General features: G+C 31.0%; 1 protein-coding gene across 1 annotated transcript in view; it reads right to left on the bottom strand.

Annotated features, from left to right (window-relative positions):
- The window catches only part of LOC111675487 (protein BCL9 homolog), a 61,417-nt gene extending 37,979 nt beyond the window's left edge, over window positions 1-23,438 (bottom strand). The window contains exons 1-3 of the mRNA XM_023436255.2: window positions 23,290-23,438; window positions 15,326-15,664; window positions 14,735-14,989 (exon numbers count right to left, since the gene is read on the bottom strand). Of these exons, the coding sequence (XP_023292023.2) occupies window positions 14,735-14,989; window positions 15,326-15,664; window positions 23,290-23,374 (679 nt within the window). The 5' untranslated portion in view covers window positions 23,375-23,438. The remainder of the gene's footprint in view (window positions 1-14,734; window positions 14,990-15,325; window positions 15,665-23,289) is intronic.
- Window positions 23,439-24,058: the final 620 nt, after the last annotated feature.

The raw sequence follows: 24,058 nt of genomic DNA, 5'->3' as shown, positions 1-24,058 counted from the left end.
TTTATTTGCATATGGATTAATTATATTCTCAGAATACTAAGCTAATTTAATTTTTTTAAACGAGTAATTGCATTCGTAATTCAGCTCTGGGTGGAGGAGGATCATCGTGAGTATTCGCCATTATCGTAATCAGGCCGTCCTTTCTGCTCTGACTTTGAGAGTTTTACGTTGAAACCGCATCGGCCTAATGTCTGAAGTTACGGTTGTTTGAAGTGCACGTTGACCATATGCAATAGTGTTAACTCAACCTAAAAACACCAAAGACACAACATTGTATTATGGCCAGTTGTGGAGGAATCCTCGGTCCGGGTCAAGTTCAGTCTTAGCTGCAGAAGCAGCTAGGTATACTTAAAAACTAAACAAACAAGTAATTCCCTGCAGTACGACGAACAAGTTCGAAAACGGCGATATCAACAGCCACTAAGAACTACCACTATTAAATTTTCAACCCACTAGCAATGTTATTTAGTGTTGAATTTAACATGCATAACATGTTTCCATTAATATCACCAGTTCAAATTTTCCAACAAACATTTATCAGGAATATTACTTTGATTCCGATGTATTTAAGCAATTTATGGACGATAAACTTTCTGAAAGTGGCTTTATATGGTGGAGCAAATATGGAACGATCCATTTAAAATGTGCTGGACAGATTTATTTTATATTTGTCCGCGCTAAATTTCACCGCAATATTAGTGTTAATAAGTGAATTGTAGTAATTCAAGTAACTTACTGAAGAGGACTTTGTAAGGGCGCTAAGATCAGATTCAACAAAACCATCAAGGATAGTATTAAACCTATATTTTAGTGCGATACAAACATCAGCACAAACGCATAATACCGTTACCACTATAGTGATGTAGGGTATAATTAATTCTGAAACTGGGGTGTCTTTTAATTTGTAGTCAGAAGATCTAACCACTTGTTCGAACAAAGCTCTAATTGTTGTTACGAATACCATGTAATGTTTGTGAAATTGTTTGTATTTTCTCCGCCATTTAATGCAAACGTAAACTTCCAGCATTACATTTCGTCATAAATGTACTATGTGGTTATTTTAAACACTACATGTGACTATCAGTTATTTTAAACACTACATGTGACTATCAAAGTGTCATTTTTGAAACATTAAATTTAAACAAGAGATTTTTTTATGTTGTAGTAAAATCTTTATAAACAAGTTAGAGTTCTATATTCGGTTGTGCCGAATCTTATATACCCTTCATCATGGTGTGTTAAAAAACAGTCAGTTCCAAAAAGTCATTAATTTCATATTTCTAGGGTCAATATTATAGGAAATTCGAAAAGAATGTTTTGAAAAACAAAAAAAGTACCAAAAGGTTTAATTTTTTGTCGGTTCTGACACAATTCCGACTCTACACACTTAGTTTCATGCTTTTAGGTTTCAATGTTATAGAATATTCAAAAAGTACCTTTTATAAAACGAAAAAGTACCAAAAATTCCCTTTGATGTGTTTTTGTCTAATCCGAATTATACATACTTAATTTTATGTTTCTGGGTTCATTATTACAAAAAACTCAAAAAGTAGCTTATGATCAATCAAATCAATATTTTAGTTACTGAAAACATTTTTATGTTTATGACAATTATACATTTGAGAATGATTCTCTAAAAAACTTCCAGTGCTTGGAAGTTTTGTGTTTGTTTAAAAGAAAATTAACAAATAATTACATTTTACGCCGAGCACATTACATTAACCCTACAATATGTTTAATATGTAACCATAATATGGTTATTTGAAGACATGTGACTACTTATAACCATAATATGGTTACTTGAAGCCATTATATGATTATATTAAACCATAATGTGGTTGCTTTAAACTACAATATGATGCTACAACATGACATTATAAGTAATTAATAAAACTATATTATGATGAAATATTCGGACTATATAAGATAGGTTATTATACTAATAATGAACATAATATGATATTTCTTTCGACCACTGTATATATAATATATATACAAAAATTCTAACGTTACTGACTGTCTGACTGATTCATCATCGCACAGGCTGAACGATTGAAGCAAAAGAGCAGAATGGTCTCTCACCAAAAAGATCCATTTGGATTTCAAATTTGAATTTTAAGTGAATGGGTTAAGTGGAATCCATAAAAAGAGACTTTTTGGTACTTTTTCGTTCTCTAATATCTAATCTAATTTCTAAGGGTGCTTATTAAAAGTGTTTTTATCTTAAGTGAGCCGATTTTATCGCTAAACGGTCTTAAAAAGTGGTAGATTTCCATGGATGATCACTATCTGTTTACTTTCCATGTTTTTTCTCCAGTAATTCAGAGCTTTTTACGACAAATTTTGCAATCGAAAGAGCGATCCAATTTGAAGCGTGGATTCTTACCATTTAAAGCTTTTATAATATTTCCTTTTTTATTATCTGATAATTACTACTATTACAATTTCCGTATTGCACCCTGCAACAATTTAAAAAAGCTTTCACACATGTAAAAGTTGATATGCATGTGAAAATAGTTTCCACTTACTCATCGTACTCCGATTACCGACTTACAATTTTAAACGATTATTTAAAATGTTAATATATATTGTATGATGCTAAGATTGGTATCAAATGAAAGCTGGGAATCTGTACATTCTATCTATATTATTTACTTGACTCAGAGAAAAAATTTAAAAATAAATGAAATTTAAAAAGGTTTCATTATCGATGAGACCTAGCTAGTCTACAGTAGGATATTATATCATATTATTTAATTAGTTAGATACTAGTAAGTATACAGTGTCTCTCATAAGTATTCGAATTTTGGCGTACTTTGATCTTACAACGTTGTGAGTTAAATGTACATAAAATGTCTAAAAATCGTCTGAACTCAAAACTTGTAAGTTCAGATTATTATTGAACATTTCCTGCATATTTTACTGCTAACGTTTAAAATGTTTTTATTAGCATAGCAAATAAACTGAACATCATCAGCATAAACGTATGCCTGGTTGTTGTGCTCTACCCACATCTAATGTTTAATGAAGTAGGGTGTTTTTATCAAGATAAGAATTGATTTGACCTTTTATTATATGCTCAAAAACTTAAAAAAATGGTAAGACAGATATCGGACGCAAATAATCATAAGAATTAGAACTATCTTTCTTTTTTATTAGAACTACTCTTCTTCTATATTCTTCTTCCAATAATCTGGGAAAGTCGTCATGATTATATTTTTCAAATTAAGAAAATGAGAAGATATAAGGAAAGATTATTTTAACAAATATTAACGGTAAACTATCGTACCCGGCACTAACGTGCTTCGGCATTTATTTTCTTACACGCTGTATACCACTCAATGAAAATCCATACAACGAAATGAAAATCCACCTTCTAAAGCATTTTCCAACATTCATGTACATATTAGCACTAATATATTTAAAATTTTCAATATATTATATCGGTATACAATTCCAAAAAATGCCTTTACAAAACGTTATCCTATACAGTACAATTTAGTTTTTACTATTCGTAACTTTCACGCTTATGTTGCTTATTAAATGCAGATTCTTGTAACAAAAAATACTATTTTTAGATACTCCAAGGGATCTATTAAATCCCAATATCAATTTTTTTTTATCTCTTGAAAAAATGAGAAAATACCACAAATTTTGACAAAAATCGCCATTTTAATGATATTACATAAAAAGGGGTACAAATCCCCAAAAATTGTGGTCCAAATGTTCCAAAAATATATAATTTCGGTTGATAGTAACCCCTTAAAACAATTTAAAGCATAAAAATCAGAGGGCGAAGTAGACTTAAAATTGTCGGGGCGGCTGAGCCAAATAATTCGGCGGAGGCTTAAAGTCGGCGCAGAGCCGAACGATTTTATGGAAATTTAAACTCTTAAATTTATGTTCAAAAATAATGTAAATATCAAAATTTAAAGATTTTTAAAAAAGGCTCAAAACTTTCTAGATTTAGTCTACTTTAATTCTCTCACTCTCTTGAATCTTATAGCCCATTCAGACCAAACAAAATTATGTAATTTTGGGATTTCGATCGAAATCTACTCGAAATTAAGTAATTTTTCATACATTTTGTTAATTTGAAATCAAGTAATTTTGCTTAATTTCATTAAAATTAACTTGAAATCCCAATGAACCACCCTGTGTTAGTATAAAAAGTACATATTTTATCAACTATGCATAAAACATAAAATAATAAAAATTTGAAAATCAGATATAAACAATATAATTTAATAGAATTTGTGCAAAATTTGTAATACAGTCGTAATTCAGGTCTGAGTTGGGGAACAACTCTCGCGATTATTTCTTAAACGCGTTCAGGCTTGTGTTTATTGCCTGGCTTTCGACAGTTTTGCGTCTCGCTCGCACTGTTGTAGTGTATTACTTCACATAACTGTTCAAAGTTATGTGTTGTCTACATTAACCTCGTGCTTTCGTTTCACCTCAAGTGAGGTTATATTTTATTGGCTTAGACCACAGAATACTAATATGTTTGGAACTTTATATTGAAATTCTTAATGGCGTTTTATCGTTTTGGACCAGCCATGTAAATCTACCATCGCTTGATTTTTTAAGAGGGCACGAAGTAATCCCAAATTTGACAAAAAATATAATAAAAGTGATCAACCCATTATTTAAACCTTAAATAAGTGTAATTTAACGCAAAATAACGGATTTTGCTCATAAGCGAAATCCGTTCAAGTGTCAAAAACAGCGGTCTGAACAGGTAAGATTTTATTTATAATTTCGAGCCCAAATTACTTAATATCGACTCGGTCTGAATGGGCTATTAATGAAGAAATTTTGTATGGTATAGTCATATTGGTTAGTTAGTTTGAAAGGAGGAGTATGGTATAGTCATATTGGTTAGTTAGTTTGAAAGGAGGATCAAATCCCAAGAAATACACCTAGGCCTCTTTCGGGCCTGTTGTGCGCTCCTTAACCAGTGCCTCAGGTGGGAATCGAACTTACCAATTCCGGTCTACAAGACTAGAACATGACATGCTTTCGAGAAGATCGCTATTTAAAATCAGCAAAATCGATCGGTAAATAACGGAGATATGAGCAAAAATCCGAGACAACCACTGAAAATTTCATAAAAAAATGTCATATTTTTTCATATTGGAGAAATGATTATTACTTTCTACTAATATGCCACATTCTAGAGAGTAGACACTTGAAATGTTTAAATTTTAGTTCCACTAATATCTTACCACCTGGCTGACTCTAATTCGTATTTTTTTTTTGTCTTTCGTCACAAATAATTATTTGTGACGATTACAAAGAGTTTAAACTCTTTGTAATCGAGAATGATGACAGTCGTCACTTTAGTGTCCCCTTTGTAAGCGAGAGCGGAGGCAATCGTGACTTTACTGTCTCTTTGTAGGGTGTAGAGTGACGATTGACTTCCTCGTAGGACAAGCCCATGTTGAAATGGTCGGTCACCTGGTTAGTCAGGTGGCTAGGGGCCACCACAAGTGGTAGGTTAAGTGGTCAGTTCGGGACTGTCCCGTCGAACTGCTGGGCTTTGTATTTTTTTGTATGTTTGGATGCTGTTGGCGTCATTGCGTTGTTAATTTTGTTTTTCTGTGTTTTTCGTTATGTATGTTTAGATGTCTGTGGGTTTAGATACCTTGTTATACCCTCCACCACCATCAGTGGTGATAGAGGGTATATATAACTTTGTCATTCCGTGTGTGACACCAAGAAATATTCATCTGAGGCCCAACAAAGTATATATATTCTGGGTCCTTATCAAATTCTAAGTCGATCTAGCTATGTCCGTCTGTGTAAAACACGCTCACGATAAAACGAAGCAATAGAATTTAACCAAATTCACCCAAAATGTTCTTAGTTTTCCTAAGTTGTTTGGTATTGAAAATGGGCAAAATCGGTTCACATCGGGAAAAGTTATGAATCAAAATTTGAAACAACCTCGAAAAAATAAGCATTTTTTACGCATTCTGATGTAATTTTCTCGAAAACTATGCAAGATAATTCCATAAAAATCGGCATATATCCGTTTCCACACAAGAGCTTAATCTCTGCGTAAAATCGCCAGAATCGGTCCACAATTTCTTATACCTCCCATACAAAAGTACATATTCCCGGAAATTTGTTTTTTTGTTAATAACTTCCGTCGTAATGCCGATATCCTCACAAAATTTTATGACAATATAATTTATTCAGAGCAAAAATTTTTTGGATGGGTCCATAATTGCTCATAGCTCCCATACAAGGTCCCCTCCCGAAAATCACTTAAATGCGCATAACTCATTAAATTAAGATATCGATATAAAATTTGGTACAAGTATTGCTCTTATATACAGAAATATTCCAATGAAAGCTTTTTTGGATCGGTCCATAATTGGTCATAGCTCCCATACAAGGTCCCCTCCCGAAAATCAGTTAAACGCGCATAACTCATTACTAAATTAAGATATCGATATAAAATTTGGTACAAGTATTGCTCTTACATACAGAAATATTGCAATGAAATATTCTTTCGATCGGTCCATATTTGGTCATAGCTCCCATACAAGGTCCCCTCCCGAAAATCACTTAAACGCGCATAACTCATTACTAAATTAAGATATCGATATAAAATTTGGTACAAGTATTGTCTTATATACAGAAATATTACAAGGAAAGATTTTTTTGATCGGTGCATATTTGGTCATAGCTCCCATACAAGGCCCCCTCCCGAAAATCACTTAAACGCACATAACTCATTACGAAATTAAGATATCGATATAAAATTTGCTACAAGTATTGCTTTTATATACAGAAATATAAGCATGAAAGTTTCTTTGGATCGGTCCACAATTGGTCATAGCTCCCATACAAGGTCCCCTCCCGAAAATCACTTAAACGCGCATAACTCATTACTAAATTAAGACATCGATATAAAATTTCGTACAAGTATTGCTTTTATATACAGAAATATAAGCATTATTTTTTTTTTTTTTTTTTTTTTTTTGATAATTGGTCATAACTCCCATACAAGGTCCCCTCCCGAAAATCACTTAAAACGCGCATAACTAATTACTAAAGATATCGATATAAAATTTGGTACAAGTATTGCTCTTATATACAGAAATATTACAATGAAAGTTTTTTGGATCGGTCCATAATTTGTCATAGCTCCCATACAAGGTCCCCTCCCGAAAATCACTTAAACGCACATAATTCATTACTAAATTAAGATATCCATATAAAATTTGTTGCAAGCATTATTTTCACATAAAGAAATATTACCACGAAATCTTTTTCCGATCGGTCCATAATTGGTCATAGCTCCCATACAAGTTCCCCTTCCGAAAAACACTTAAACACGTATAACTCATTACTTAATTAATTGGAATTGTAATAGATTTAACTTTTGGTATTTTTTCTATTAAAGACATGAGAAAACTTATTTCTACATTACTTGATCAATTAGAAAAGTAATAACATAAAAGTAGCTGGTGGAGGGTATTTAAGATTTGGCACAGCCGAATATAGCACTCTAACTTGTTAAAATATAATTTGGCCAACAATAATTCATTATGTTACAGAATCAAAAATAATTGGTCTTACGGTCTATAGCCTGGTTAATAAAAACATTAAAAAAATTGAGTCGATTTAAGCCGAATGTTCCGGCGGCGACTCGAAGCCGATCGACTTCGACCTCTGACCTTAATTCGAATACTTATGAGAGACACTGTAATATACATGGTAGAATACCGGATAAGAATTTCTTCGACAGATTCTTCAAATACATGTATATTGCCATATTGTAAATACAACAACTTCAACAAATATAGCCTCTGATACACCAAAATTCTCAGATTTAAAAATAACTCTTTATTTAATATTCTTTGATATAAGTAAATTCACACCACCAGCTCTAACCAGTCTTGGCGTTCCCACGACAATCGGTTCTTCGCAGCGGAACGACTCGGTGTTCAATGAACAACGACCAAGGATTGTCAACCGAGCCACACCGACTTTAAACATGTCGCTGCTACAACAACAACAACCAGCCTTGGTCTATCATTTCTGCAAATATTGTACCCAGGAATGTTAACTACTTCCACAATTTCTTTTCACTTAAACATTCCAAGCTCTTCTGTTGCTTATAGAATTAACAATATCTTAAGTCCATTTTCGTAGCACTAGGGTCAATATTTTCCGAAAATACTTGGGCAGTATGTATTCTTGTAGATATTATTTATTTGTAATTTTCAAGACGTTGTAGCGGTGTATAACTCCAAAACATGCCTTAACAAGACGTAATTATAAACAGTGGATTTCAGTTTTTGCTACCAATAACTTCCGTTGCCCAAAATTTTGAGTTTATTTCGATCATATAACATATTTAACCATATATCAATATTTTAGAGTTAAAGCATAATGATATGATATGCATGATGGCGGCATGTTTTGGAGTGGTGCACTTCCATAATTTAAAACTTAATATGTATAATAGCTGATATATACAAGAATGTTATAGTGGCGCTATACTTGTTGAAGGCCATACCACACGCTTCAAGGACCGTGCCTAACAACTTGAAGAGATGGATTGTGAATTATCTGAGCGGCCGTCAGTCTTTCGTGGAGTTAAGAGACAAGTGTTCCAAAACCCGTAGAGTTAAACAGGGTGTACCACAGGGTGTTCTTTCCTGCCCTTTGTTTAACTTCTACCTCTCTAAAGTCCTTACACCTCCACAAGGTGTGGAAGTTATATCGTATGCAGGAGTATAACATCACAAAGTTGGATTTTCCCCCGAGAAATATCAGGAAGGTCCTTCGCATATGTGCAGAATTCCTTGGATCAGAGTTCTTCGTATACAGCAGCTTTGAACGAAATTCATAGAGACGCCACGCGGTTTCAGTTTACTGCATGAATGGCGTATAGCAGATCCTGCTGACCCTGCTGCGGAAAACTAGAGTTGCTCTGGCACTGTGCCGTCCCTAATATTTGCCCAGCATGTGGACAAAAGTTAATAAATTAAACTGCAATTTTTGAAGATTTGTGAAGCTTAAACATTTTTTTATAATCGAATTACTCGCAATTATCGCAACATATGTACTTCAAATTATATTTTGACAAAGTAAATTTTCAATAAGGCTCAATCGTTCTCAATTGCAGTTTCTAAGAGATACATAACATATCCTATATTAATTGAAATTAAATCCACTATGGATTTTATTCAGTTTGTTAATTTTTCATACGACTTTATATAGAAAACTTGTTTTGAATTACGTTTTGGTTAATAACCTCTGATCTAAACGAGTCTCCATCGAAAAATATAGCAGAGTTTACGTGTACTCATTCAAAGTCGAGGACTTTAACGAAGTACTCGAATACAAAATTTAAAAATTTTCTTATTTTGATGGATGATATAACGGAACAAGGAGGTTTTAGTGACATTTCTTAAAAAAATATAGAGCATACAGAGGATGAAAGATATAATATTTTTTTCGAGTGGGCGGTGCTCCAAGGTTTAATACATTTTTGCCTATATCTCCTTGGATCCGGTAGTCACAAACATGAGGGATCCTATACAAAAAGATACTAAAGCTTAAAGTATATTTCAACAAATGAATCTATAAACATTTTTTAGTTTTAATTAATTATATGAGTGATGAATGCTTAAGTTCTGATTCTAATTTTTAATTTTGTTTTTAATTTAAATTTCAAAAAAGTACCAGACAGCGCTGTGCAGCGCGGTATCAATTGGTTTTTAACTGATATGAATATAAGATTCCCATTCAAAATTGGGATACAATTATCGTTTTTATTTATATTCAAAGAATGCCCTATCAGACTGTGACACTATGGGAATAAAGTGTTAAGGACAAAACTGCCTTATCTTTATGGAAAAATTAATTAATTTATTTGAAAAATTAATGTATTTAGATTTGTTTCAATGCTGCATAAATTGTCTTGCTAGATCACTTCAGGATTGTACTAGTGAACATCGTTATTTTATTTATAATAATCGGTACCATACTACAAAACATCGGGATTCTTCAGTTTTGCAAAACTCTAGCAATATACTTTCTGCGTCATTAGACGACAACTCTTCTTTGGTTTTACGACCATACAATCACATTCCTAATGACCAACGAACTTTTAACATGACAACTGCATTGATAAAAAGACTACGTCAGGAACTACAATTGGACGATAAGTATTTCACACTAGTCAAAACCATTCTAGTCCTCTGGGTACAAGGAATGGCAATGTACCTCATTAGATAACAATTCTAGTGTGGTTACTAGTGATCGCTTTTTTATGGCTGATGTTCGTATCTTATAAATAACAATTGATTATCGGTTAATAGACAGACTTATTGTTTGAATTTCGAAATTATCACAATATATCAATATACACTAACCTTTTCTTAAATTCTATTTAAAACTCAAACGAGTCCCTGATGACCCGCTGTAATTAAAACATCATTGAGTTCCTAATGCTTCAATCCGAGTCCTTAATGACTCATTCAAGAATAACAATACAGTCCACGGGAGTCCTCAATGGATCGATATTTATTTTATTACAACACATTAAGTGTAAATCCTAAAGGTGGAAGAGAACAACTCACATAGAGGCGTCAACGCGTTTTACGCTTTTCAAACATTTCGCGGTTTATAAAGTGCAAATGCTTTTTAACACTATTAAATAGTTGTCGGTCACTCGTCACTGACCATAGGCAACAAATCTCTTTCACATTAAATTTGAATACAGCTAAGCAGGAAGTCTCTAGGGATCCTAGAAAAACAGATCATAAGTCAGGGATCTCGCAGTACTGTCAATTTCAATTATCTTTCTTCAATTATCTTTCCTAGTCACTGAGTAATAGCTTCTTGAAGTCAAAATTTTACAGAGTCAAATTCTGCATAAGGTGAAGCCGTTTTAGGTTTTTTCATATGATATTTTTCTTAATGAGAAAACTTAAACAAAATTGCTAGAAATTAAGGGTTTATAGACAAAAACTATTTAATTTATAATATACAGACGTTTTATTAAATTAGTTATAATAATTATCTAAATTATACACTAGAAATGTATAAAGAGATGAAATAGCCATATAAATTGTACGACATATCCGGGTATGTTTGGTATTGACAAGACGGTTAAAGGATCATCAGCAGATGGAGAGATGGTTTTATTTTCATCAGGCGTCCTAAGGTTCTATTTTAATTTTAATGAATTTGTAATGAAGTTTGGTTATTATCTTTATGCAAGGAATACACGATACGACCTTTTAAACAAATTTGTTAGCAATTTCGTAAACAACCTTATGACATTGTATCAGCGGTTGTATCGTGCATGCCTTTCTCTTAGGATTTGGATTTTAGATTCTTCTTCTTGCCGATGTTTAACACCGATTTGATGCTCACAATCCGTCCTTGAAGATGATGTAATGATTATAACCAGGGAAACCAAAATATGCAAATGCATGTTTTTTGTGGTGCGTCGTATGGACTCATGGATAAGATATTTACACGTTTCAGACCAATTTGAGAATTTTGGCATCGATTTGTTAGAGCATATTTTTGCATATTTTACCCATAAGAGCATAATTTTGCATGATTTGACTTTTTAGCATATTTAAGGCATATTTTCGAGTTTTTAGAGCATATTTTACTCTTTTAGTGCATATTTTCATGTTTTCGTTTTTTTCGTTTTTATACATTATTAATTTTCTTTTCAAAACTTTATTTAAAAAAAATATATTTTTTTTATTTTTTTAATTTTTTAGCCTATTTTACAATTTTGAAAAAAAAAAATTCGTTATGTTATAGTTTTTTATTCAATAAAGCATTATATTTTAAATCGGACATAAAACCGATTACTTTTGATTTCATGAGACCAATCCATTTTTATAGTTTAAAAAACTAACTATTGAAATTTATGACAACACCGATTAAAATGTCAGTTTAAAAGCTATAAATACAATTGGATAAAATGTGTCAAACTTTGTCGTTTGAAATATGTTTTTTGGGGACCAAATGGTTTCATGTTATTTATTGGTTATCTGAACGTAAAACGGAATTCTATTACTATGAGATGAAACATTTATAAAAAAAAATGTTGTAGGATATAGAATATGACATTAAACATTTATTATTTCATTACAATTACAGTCTTTTTGAGCTTTTCAATGTAAAAAAATAATAAAAAAATTTATTTTTGGAGCATATATTTTAAATTTTAAGAGCATATTTTGACTTTTTTACGGCATATTTAAAGTGCTTAAAACACTTTTTTTAGAGAATATTTTCGGTTTCCCTGATAACTTTACTGAATAACATGTTTTCCCACAAAAAAGTTCCCACCATTAAAACAGTCACACCCATTTTTTTCCAACGCTGAAAAAAATTAAATTAAAAAAATTCCTGAATTGAACGAATTCGGTTAATTTTGACATCCAAATATCGGATTTTTATTGCATTAGATTAGATGAAGTTCATAGTTGTCAAAAATTAACAACATGACACGCTTATGTAAAATTCATAGGTTTTTCACCAAAATTGGAAGAACTTCAAGTATATTATTTGTGGTGAAAATTCTACTTATTTTTCTTCACTTTTTTTGCTGGGATATAATATAAGTCTAAGAGGCCAAAATAAAAATATTACATAGCAGTAACAATAATACCTGAATACTTAAAACTATAATTCATAGCAAAAATTAAATTTACAAAATTGATCAAATTGGTAAAGCCCGGATTAGGTTCGAACACATAAAATTGGATTATTTTGGGACATTTTCGCTCTACAAAAAGGGACTTTTTAATTTTTCTATATTATTGAACATTTGAATATGAAATTAAGAATATAGAGCCCGGATGAGAACACTTAACTGGAGACTTTTTGGTACTCTCTTGTTTTACAAAAGGTACTTTTTGAATTTCTATAATATTCAACCTAGAAACATGAAATTAAGTATATGGAGAAAAAAGTACCTTTTAGTTTTACAAAGGTACTTTTTAATTTTTTTTAATATTGAATCAAAATACATGAAATTTAGAATGTAGAGTCCGGATAAGTTGAGAATCTATAAAGGGGGACTTTTTGTTACTTTTTTATGTATGAAGTCAATGTGCTTTACGTGAGTACCTGGCATGTTGCTCTATCTCATCACTTCACACTCAACCATGTAAGAAAATCGCCAAATAAATCAAAGATAGGGCAGTGATGACTTTGCACCACATCCATCCTTCCACTCCATAGAATGCAAGTAGACATTAGAAAACATCAGAATCTTCAGAAAACTCCACCTCGTATACCCAATCTTTTCATTATTAGCTCAAATTCAAAATTTTGTTAATCCACAGTCATGCCCTGTAATTCGTACCGCTCCAGCATCTAGGCACGATAACAGAAATGTATCATGAAAATCGTATTCAAGGTGTATAAGTCTTTTAACCAAACAACTCTCTACCCGCGATTTGGGTTTTAACCACAGCCACTACGTATATCCCAAAGGAACCTCAACCAACTGACCAGCCAGGACATAGTCCAGTGGCCACCCGTAGTACCAGATTATGTGGTGCTCTGGTTCGACCTCTTTTTAATTTCTGCAAGGACTAGGCCAGACAGTAAATTGTTAACACCAATTTATAGTCCCAGAAGACCACAGGTATTGGAAGCACTTATCTACCCCCGGATTCCAATACACCATGATGTAACAATCATCAAGGATACATGCCCGGGGGATGTCCGTGTGTATGTTGAAATAAGTTTTCAGAAGACCCCAGATATTTGTAAGATCCGAATCTTCCATAATTATATCCGACATACGCAAATCAGCAAAATCGGTTCATAAATACCGGAGATATCCGAGACAACCTCTGAAAATTTCATAAAAAAGTAATATTTTTTATGACCTTCGTGAGTTTGTTATTCCGATTAAAATTTCTACAATATAATATCCAATGCAATATCAGAGTCGATTAAGTCTCGTCGAGCACGATCGCTCACAGATGCAAATAACGTCAATAGCCGTCATATAGTGTTATTATACCCTACACCACTATAGCGGGAAGGGTATTATGCGTTTCTGCTGATGTTTGTAACACCATTTAAGTATACCAATCGACTCAAAATCACTTTCTGAGTCGATTTAGCTATGTCCGTCTGTCGTTGTGTCCATGTAAACCTTGTGCGCACGCTACAGGTCGCAATTTTCAAGATAATTTGATGAAATATGGCAACTACTCTTTTCTTTTCAAGAACGAACGCTATTGAAAATTGTTGATAAATGATACTACTGATTTTTATAGTGATCAGGCCTCATTTCATCCTTTAGAAAATGTCTTGAAGGTAAAAATTCACTTATAATTGTGTCCATTTGGGTGTTGTTTGTCATTTGTTATTGTTCTTTTATATACAGGAAGTAAAAATGAGAAAATTAGTAAAAAGTCAACTAATATCATTTATCATAAGCTAAATATGTTTGTAAATGATAAGGAAGATATTTAAAGTCAACGAAACTTTAATATTTCTGAAAGTTATAAAAAATCAGCTATAAAATGAAGTCTTTGATAATTAAAATATGTACTTAGATCATATTTTTTAGTTTACTTTAATAGTTTACTCGTATATTAAACTATTATTGTAATAAAAAAAATTATCTTGATGCTCCGTTTGGACCCAAAATATTATATTTTTCAAACGTATTATCAAGATGATCTACAGACAATACATACAATAAAACACTTACTGGTAGTGGAGCCCGGATTGTCACCGCATTCATTAATCTGATTTCCGACCATTGAACCAAAGCCTACTGGAGACATATTAGGTGGAGATAACGAAGTTTCTTCCTTTTTCACTAAATCCTTTTCATCCTTAACAATAGCTGCTGCAGGTAAACCAGCTTTTATGTTACTAATAGAATTCTGGTTTGATAATGATGTATTTGCAGAAACATTTACTGATGATGAACTTGTGTTGGATGATGAACTATTTGATTTATCTGAAAAAGAAAAAATTAAAGAGAAAACAATGAATGTCATTTTACTATTTCTTAACTAACTTTTTAATAAATTATCGTACACATTTAAAAAATAAAAATTAGTTTATTATGTCTACAATCTGAATTATTAACTTTTGAAATATACATATGTTATATTTTATTTTTGCCTTTTCCAGCAAAAATTCGTTTTTAAAAATAAGTTTTATCTATTTTTAGATATTTTAAAATATTTAGATTTTAAGGTGTGTCAGACAATTAGTAAATGAGCGATTTAGAATTTTTTTTTATTTTAAAAATGATACATGTACTTGAATTAATGTAGTTATTATGACTAACCTCTTTCCTCCTCTTTAATTATGGTATTATTTTTCATCGTCTGGTTGTTTAATTTATCTTCATCATTTGATTTATTGTTGTCGTTGTTTATGTGTGAAGCGTTACTACTGCTGCTTGAAGAATCGCCATTATTTGGTGATGATTCATTGAATTGTACAGAACAACTGTTTGTGCTAGCAGAACTCTGTCTAATAAGAGTGTTGGCTGAAATATTAGATAGATTATCCCGCTCACCACGACTCGTTGAATCCATAGCAGCTAAGTTTCCTCCATTGCTGTTTTTGGCCTTATTTTTGTTATTACAATTTGAATCATCAATATTTTGACTGCTGTTACCATCTATATAATATATAAAGTTATAATATTAAATAGAATTCAGAATTTTAAAAATAAATATAATATGACATTGAACATATTCAGATGAAATTATTTTTTGTGATGTATTGAAGTTTAATCTGGATGTAATAAGTGTTTCTACTTTTTAATAGAATAATACGTTATGTCTATGAATTAAAAATACATTATCATCTGAGTATGTTAAAATCCATTTGTTATTGTTCTTTTATAGGGTATCATACTTTTGAATTTTTAAGATTAGTTTCTTATTACCTTTATTAAAAAATATATCTGTTTCTGTACGTATGCTTTAAGTAACGTGTCCTATGATTTTAATTGATCTTTGAAAATAATGAATTTCTTATTCATTTTTAAATTAATAAGTTATTAAAATCTAAGACTTATAGTTAACTATGACCTGAAACTGCCATTTTAAAACGATAGTTTTGGATTTGTCTATTAAAACATAAACATTTAAGTAGTTCTAATATAAATATTTAAATGTAATTAAATAAATAAAAGCGATAAAATAAGCTATTTAACTTCTTATTAACTCTTCGAGTTTAATTTTTTCTTTTAATTTCTAGTTCGGATTTGCGTATTTCTAAATGAGCTTTTCTGTATTTTTCATTGGTTTTCACTGAGCTTGAATTATGTTAAACTTGTGAGAAAGTAAAGTCTAACTCGGTTGGGTTTGACAAAATTCCCTTGCAGTTTGTAAAGCCAGTTTATCGTAGTTCATATATTCATGGAATATAATTTACGCAAGATACCAAAAACCCTTAGAACTTAATAAGTCAATGTGATGAGAAAATAAAAGGTTTTGCTAATTTTAAAAAACGATCTCGAAAGTATATCTAAAAGAAAACAAAATACATAACTCAATGAAGCCAACAGCATCCAAACATACAAAACAGTGCTAAGTTAAAAAAATTTAAAAAAAAAAACACAATACATTTCTTTCTAATTTTCATCATAATTTTGTTAAATTTTAGTGCGTTTTAATATACCAAAAGGAAAGCTAAATGATAATAAGTAGATAGATAAAAATTTCAAAAACGAACACTTTTTCCGATTTAACGACCATTCAATTCTACGAACATCGCATTTAACGAACTAGCTAATTTTTCCTATTGACTACTTTAAATAACGAACAAAACTTGTTTTATGTACTCTGTTTAACGAACTAATAAAAATATTATTATTTAAATTAAGATAAAATGACATTTATCAAAAATAACAAATAACCTAAGTTGTAGCAAGCGGTGCTTTTATACCCAAAACTGTAACTCATTCTGTGTTCTTATTAAATTTTAGTTCGATGTAGCTATGTCCGTCCTTCAGATAATGACTTTAACGCTCAATACTCGCTTAACAATACGAGTATTAACCGATATCTCTAACAAATTTTATGGGAATCGGTCCATAATTGACCTTACCCTCCATATCAGGCCCCATTAAGAATATTACTTCAACGCTCATTACTCGCTTAAAAATACGAGTATAGCGATGAACTTCGAGAAATAACTTTAAAGCTCATGACAGAATTTAAAATACAGCGATTAAATTCGACACAAATATGGTTTGAAGGTGGGTATATAAGATTCGGAATTTTGTGTTTTGTACTATTTTTATAAAAAAAGAATAATTTTTTATAAAATACATTTAAAAAATATTTTATGTACCTATTTTTAATTATTTTCCTACCAAAAACCCACGTTTTACTTAGTACTGCATATAACGAACTTTTCAATTTTACGAACAGGCCTGACAACATATGGGTTCGTTAAATCGGAAAACTACTGTATAATAAGCATCAATGAGAGGTTATTGAGTGCAAAACTATATAAAAAATGTTTTCGTTATGTATGTTTAGATATGGGTGTGAAGTTAAATTTCGAAATTTATTATCCGAGACAAAAACCATCAACATTAACAGAATTATGTTTAAATGCTAACAGAGCACTGTTAGGGTGTTTAGGATAAGGTGGGAGCATTCAAAATGGAATTTTGGACACATTCAAACACCAAATGGACCACTAGCGACAACAGCGGTAGCCAACCTCCCACACTGTCCAAAAATTAAAGTCACATATTAAATTTCTTTAAAATTATCCAATTGTTTAATCTTAAAAATCTAAAAAAGTTTACGGATGCAAATTTTCAAATCCAGGGGACCTGGAGATGATGGGCGGATGGAACTTCATGGAAATTTTTAATAACCAATCTATTTATGATATTTGGTGGATAAAATCTTTCAATGATGGAGATTTCATATCAAATTTTCAAAATTTTGAAAATTTCAATTTCTTGGGAAGAAAAATCTGAAATCCAGGAGAACTGGAGAAGATGGGCGGATGGAACTTCATGGAAATTTTTAACAACCAATCTATCTATGATATTTAGTGAATAAAATCTTTCAAAGATGGAGATTTGATAGAAAATTTTCAAAATTTTGAAAATTTCAATTTCTTGGGAAGAAAAATCTGAAATCCAGGAGACCTGGAAAAGATGGGCGGATGGAACTTCATGGAAATTTTTAATAACCAATCTATCTATGATATTTGGTGGATAAAATCTTTCAAAGTTGGAGATTTGATAGGAAATTTTAAAATTTTGAAAATTTTAATTTCTTGGGAAGAAAAATCTGAAATCCAGGAGACCTGGAAAAGATGGGCGGATGGAACTTCATGGAAATTTTTAATAACCAATCTATCTATGATATTTGGTGGATAAAATCTTTCAAAGATGGAGATTTGATAGGAAATTTTAAAATTTTGAAAATTTTAATTTCTTGGGAAGAAAAATCTGAAATCCAGGAGACCTGGAGAAGATGGGCGGATGGAACTTCATGGAAATTTTTAATAACCAATCTATTTATGATATTTGGTGGACAAAATCTTTCAATGATGGAGATTTCATATCAAATTTTCAAAATTTTGAAAATTTCAATTTCTTGGAAAGAAAAATCTGAAATCCAGGAGAACTGGAGAAGATGGGCGGATGGAACTTCATGGAAATTTTTAATAACCAATCTATCTATGATATTTGGTGGATAAAATCTTTCAAAGATGGAGATTTGATAGGAAATTTTAAAATTTTGAAAATTTTAATTTCTTGGGAAGAAAAATCTGAAATCCAGGAGACCTGGAGAAGATGGGCGGATGGAACTTCATGGAAATTATTAATAACCAATCTATCTATGATATTTGGTGGATAAAATCTTTCAAAGATGGAGATTTGATAGAAAATTTTCAAAATTTTGAAAATTTCAATTTCTTGGGAAGAAAAATCTGAAATCCAGGAGACCTGGAGAAGATGGGCGGATGAAACTTCATGGAAATTTTTAATAACCAATCTATCTATGATATTTGGTGGATAAAATCTTTCAAAGATGGAGATTTGATAGAAAATTTCAAATTTTGAAAATTTCAATTTCTTGGGAAGAAAAATCTGAAATCCAGGAGACCTGGAGAAGATGGGCGGATGGAACTTCATGGAAATTTTTAATAACCAATCTATCTATGATATTTGGTGGATAAAATCTTTCAAAGATGGAGATTTGATAGGAAATTTTAAAATTTTGAAAATTTTAATTTCTTGGGAAGAAAAATCTGAAATCCAGGAGACCTGGAGAAGATGGGCGGATGGAACTTCATGGAAATTATTAATAACCAATCTATCTATGATATTTGGTGGATAAAATCTTTCAAAGATGGAGATTTGATAGGATATTTTAAAATTTTGAAAATTTTAATTTCTTGGGAAGAAAAATCTGAAATCCAGGAGACCTGAAGAAGATGGGCGGATGGAACTTCAAAATTTTAAAATATCCTATCAAATCTCCATCTTTGAAATATTTTATCCACCAAATATCATAGATAGATTGGTTATTAAAAATTTCCATGAAGTTCCATCCGCCCATCTTCTCCAGGTCTCCAGAACTTCAGATTTTTCTTCCCAAGAAATTGAAATTTTCAAAATTTTCAAAATTTTCTATCAAATCTCCATCTTTGAAAGATTTAATCCACCAAATATCATAGAAAGATTGGTTATTAAAAATTTCCATGAAGTTCCATCCGCCCATCTTCTCCAGGTCTCCTGGATTTCAGATTTTTCTTCCCAAGAAATTAAAATTTTCAAAATTTTAAAATTTCCTATCAAATCTCCATCTTTGAAAGATTTTATCCACCAAATATCATAGATAGATTGGTTATTAAAAATTTCCATGATGTTCCATCCGCCCATCTTCTCCAGTTCTCCTGGATTTCAGATTTTTCTTTCAAGAAATTGAAATTTTCTAAATTTTGAAAATTTGATATGAAATCTCCATCATTGAAAGATTTTATCCCCCAAATATCATAAATAGATTGGTTATTAAAAATTTCCATTAAGTTCCATCCGCCCATCTTCTCCAGGTCTCCTGGATTTCAGATTTTTCTTCCCAAGAAATTAAAATTTTCAAAATTTTAAAATTTCCTATCAAATCTCCATCTTTGAAAGATTTTATCCACCAAATATCATAGATAGATTGGTTATTAAAAATTTCCATGAAGGTCCATCCGCCCATCTTCTCCAGGTCTCCTGGATTTCAGATTTTTCTTCCCAAGAAATTAAAATTTTCAACATTTTAAAATTTCCTATCAAATCTCCATCTTTGAAAGATTTTATCCACCAAATATCATAGATAGATTGGTTATTAATAATTTCCATGAAGTTCCATCCGCCCATCTTCTCCAGGTCTCCTGGATTTCAGATTTTTCTTCCCAAGAAATTGAAATTTTCAAATTTTTGAAAATTTGATATGAAATCTCCATCATTGAAAGATTTTATCCACCAAATATCATAAATAGATTGGTTATTAAAAATTTCCATGAAGTTCCATCCGCCCATCTTCTCCAGGTCTCCTGGATTTCAGATTTTTCTTCCCAAGAAATTAAAATTTTCAAAATTTTAAAATTTCCTATCAAATCTCCATCTTTGAAAGATTTTATCCACCAAATATCATAGATAGATTGGTTATTAAAAATTTCCATGAAGTTCCATCCGCCCATCTTCTCCAGGTCTCCTGGATTTCAGATTTTTCTTCCCAAGAAATTGAAATTTTCAAAATTTTGAAAATTTTCTATCAAATCTCCATCTCTGAAAGATTTTATTCACCAAATATCATAGATAGATTGGTTGTTAAAAATTTCCATGAAGTTCCATCCGCCCATCTTCTCCAGGTCTCCTGGATTTCAGATTTTTCTTCCCAAGAAATTGAAATTTTCAAAATTTTCTATCAAATCTCCATCTTTGAAAGATTTTATCCACCAAATATCATAAATAGATTGGTTATTAAAAATTTCCATGAAGTTCCATCCGCCCATCTTCTCCAGGTCTCCTGGATTTCAGATTTTTCTTCCCAAGAAATTAAAATTTTCAAAATTTTAAAATTTCCTATAAAATCTCCATCTTTGAAAGATTTTATCCACCAAATATCATAGATAGATTGGTTATTAAAAATTTCCATGAAGTTCCATCCGCCCATCTTCTCCAGGTCTCCTGGATTTCAGATTTTTCTTCCCAAGAAATTGAAATTTTCAAAATTTTGAAAATTTTCTATCAAATCTCCATCTTTGAAAGATTTTATTCACTAAATATCATAGATAGATTGGTTGTTAAAAATTTCCATGAAGTTCCATCCGCCCATCTTCTCCAGGTCTCCTGGATTTCAGATTTTTCTTCCCAAGAAATTGAAATTTTCAAAATTTTGAAAATTTGATATGAAATCTCCATCTTTGAAAGATTTTATCCACCAAATATCATAGATAGATTGGTTATTAATAATTTCCATGAAGTTCCATCCGCCCATCTTCTCCAGGTCTCCTGGATTTCAGATTTTTCTTCCCAAGAAATTAAAATTTTCAAAATTTTAAAATTTCCTATCAAATCTCCATCTTTGAAAGATTTTATCCACCAAATATCATAGATAGATTGGTTATTAAAAATTTCCATGAAGTTCCATCCGCCCATCTTCTCCAGGTCTCCTGGATTTCAGATTTTTCTTCCCAAGAAATTGAAATTTTCAAAATTTTGAAAATTTGATATGAAATCTCCATCTTTGAATGATTTTATCCACCAAATATCATAGATAGATTGGTTATTAAAAATTTCCATGAAGTTCCATCCGCCCATCTTCTCCAGGTCCCCTGGATTTGAAAATTTGCATCCGTAAACTTTTTTAGATTTTTAAGATTAAACAATTGGATAATTTTAAAGAAATTTAATATGTGACTTTAATTTTTGGACAGTGTGGGAGGTTGGCTACCGCTGTTGTCGCTAGTGGTCCATTTGGTGTTTGAATGTGTCCAAAATTCCATTTTGAATGCTCCCACCTTATCCTAAACACCCTAACAGTGCTCTGTTAGCATTTAAACATAATTCTGTTAATGTTGATGGTTTTTGCCTCGGATAATAAATTTCGAAATTTAACTTCACACCCATTCTTAAATAACTCTTTTAAAGCTGTTTTAGATGAGAAAGGTATTAAAAAAATTCTAGCAAATCATGATTTACACATTTTCGTATTCACTTGTTATGAATTCCATTTGCGTTTAACATCGGATATTAACTTCAACTTTTTCCGCCTTGGTTTTTAACAAAATATTGGAACCTTTTTTCATTCAATTTACTGAAAAACTTTACATATTTGCGTAATCTTGTTGGCATGTCGAAGACTTAGAAAATATGAAATATTCGATACCGGTCGGTTTTTGAATGTTAAAAAACCGTAAACCGGTTTTCGGTTTCGGTTTTTTAATACTCAAATTGACACTATTTGAACTTTATTGGTTTTTTATAGTTTTTATAAGTGTGGAATGGGTGATCGTGTTTTAATTATTAGATACTTAAAATATATTTATAATATCGCATTTAAGGAATACTTAACAGATGACATAATACTACTAGCAATAAAATGAAAAGAGCACTTTTCTTCAAAGGACTGCGGCTATTTAATCCATTACTAACAGAGATCGAAAATGAACGAACCTGAAGACGATAATAATGACCCCATTATTATATATATTTATTTATAAAAAATTACAAAATTGTAAAAAGCATATGAATAGTTAATGAAATTATAGAAAATTAATATCTAATGATATTTTTTCCTTAATATTATAGTAGGCTTAATGTGGTGCTCATAATAATTGATCCGTTACTGTCATTGTTTAACAAAATAACATAATATTTTTCTGCCATATAAAGAACTTTAGGACTTAAGAACTTTTAGGAAAGGCATTAAAAACCAAAGTTGTCAGCCAAAATGATGAAAAAGCTCACTGAATTCCAAGAACATAATTATTATTTATTAATGTCCTAGGTAATTCAAAAAATGTTTTTAACATATTTACAAAACAACATACATATACTTTTGCTGATTTATTTAATCTTTTTGATGGAATAACAGCCTACATTTTATCTTTAAATTTTAATTCAATTCAGTGAATGCAAACAATCTAGGTTTATGTTAAACTATTCCTTCGTCTTTTTAATTTTAAAGTTATTATATGAATATTACTGTGTATTAATAACAAAAATCAGTAATACTTAACATTTAAAATTGTAAATATTGGGATTCATACCACTATTACAAGGTGAAGTTACATTTCCTCCATATGGCGCCTCATATTTCTGGCTGCTACTATTGTTATTGTTGCTACATTTCATATTGTTTCCATTCGAATTATTATTGCTGGTGGGAGAAACGGTTGCAGTAGCTGCTGGAATAGACACGTCACTGATTTCGAAATTTGAAATACGGATTTGAGACCTTTGGACCCATAGCTATCTAATTTTCAGGTCATATAGACAGCACCATTCCATTTTTGGCCGATTTTTCAGTTATGAAAATATATCTACATACAAGTTGACATAATATTATACATTTTTAAAAAATTTTGAAAAAAAAGCTATACTGATTTCGAAAATTTGAAATACGGATTTGAGACCTTTGGACCCATAGATATCTAATTTTCAGGTCATATAGACAGCACCATTCCATTTTTGGCCGACTTTTTAAATATGAAAATATATCTATATACAAATTGACATAATATTAAATATTTTTTAAAAAAATTTGAAAAAAAAGCTATACTGATTTCGAAAATTTGAAATAAGGATTTGAGACCTTTGGACTCATAGCTATCTAATTTTCAGGTCATATAGACAGCACCATTCCATTTTTGGCCGATTTTTCAGTTATGAAAATATATCTACATACAAGTTGACATAATATTATACATTTTTAAAAAAATTTTGAAAAAAAAGCTATACTGATTTCGAAAATTTGAAATACGGATTTGAGACCTTTGGACCCATAGCTATCTAATTTTCAGGTCATATAGACAGCAC

This window comes from Lucilia cuprina, chromosome X (assembly GCF_022045245.1).
Source record: "Lucilia cuprina isolate Lc7/37 chromosome X, ASM2204524v1, whole genome shotgun sequence".
Classification (NCBI taxonomy): domain Eukaryota; kingdom Metazoa; phylum Arthropoda; class Insecta; order Diptera; family Calliphoridae; genus Lucilia; species Lucilia cuprina.
The sequence above is the reverse complement of the archived record's forward strand: the minus strand, read 5'-3'. Positions and strand labels throughout refer to the sequence as shown.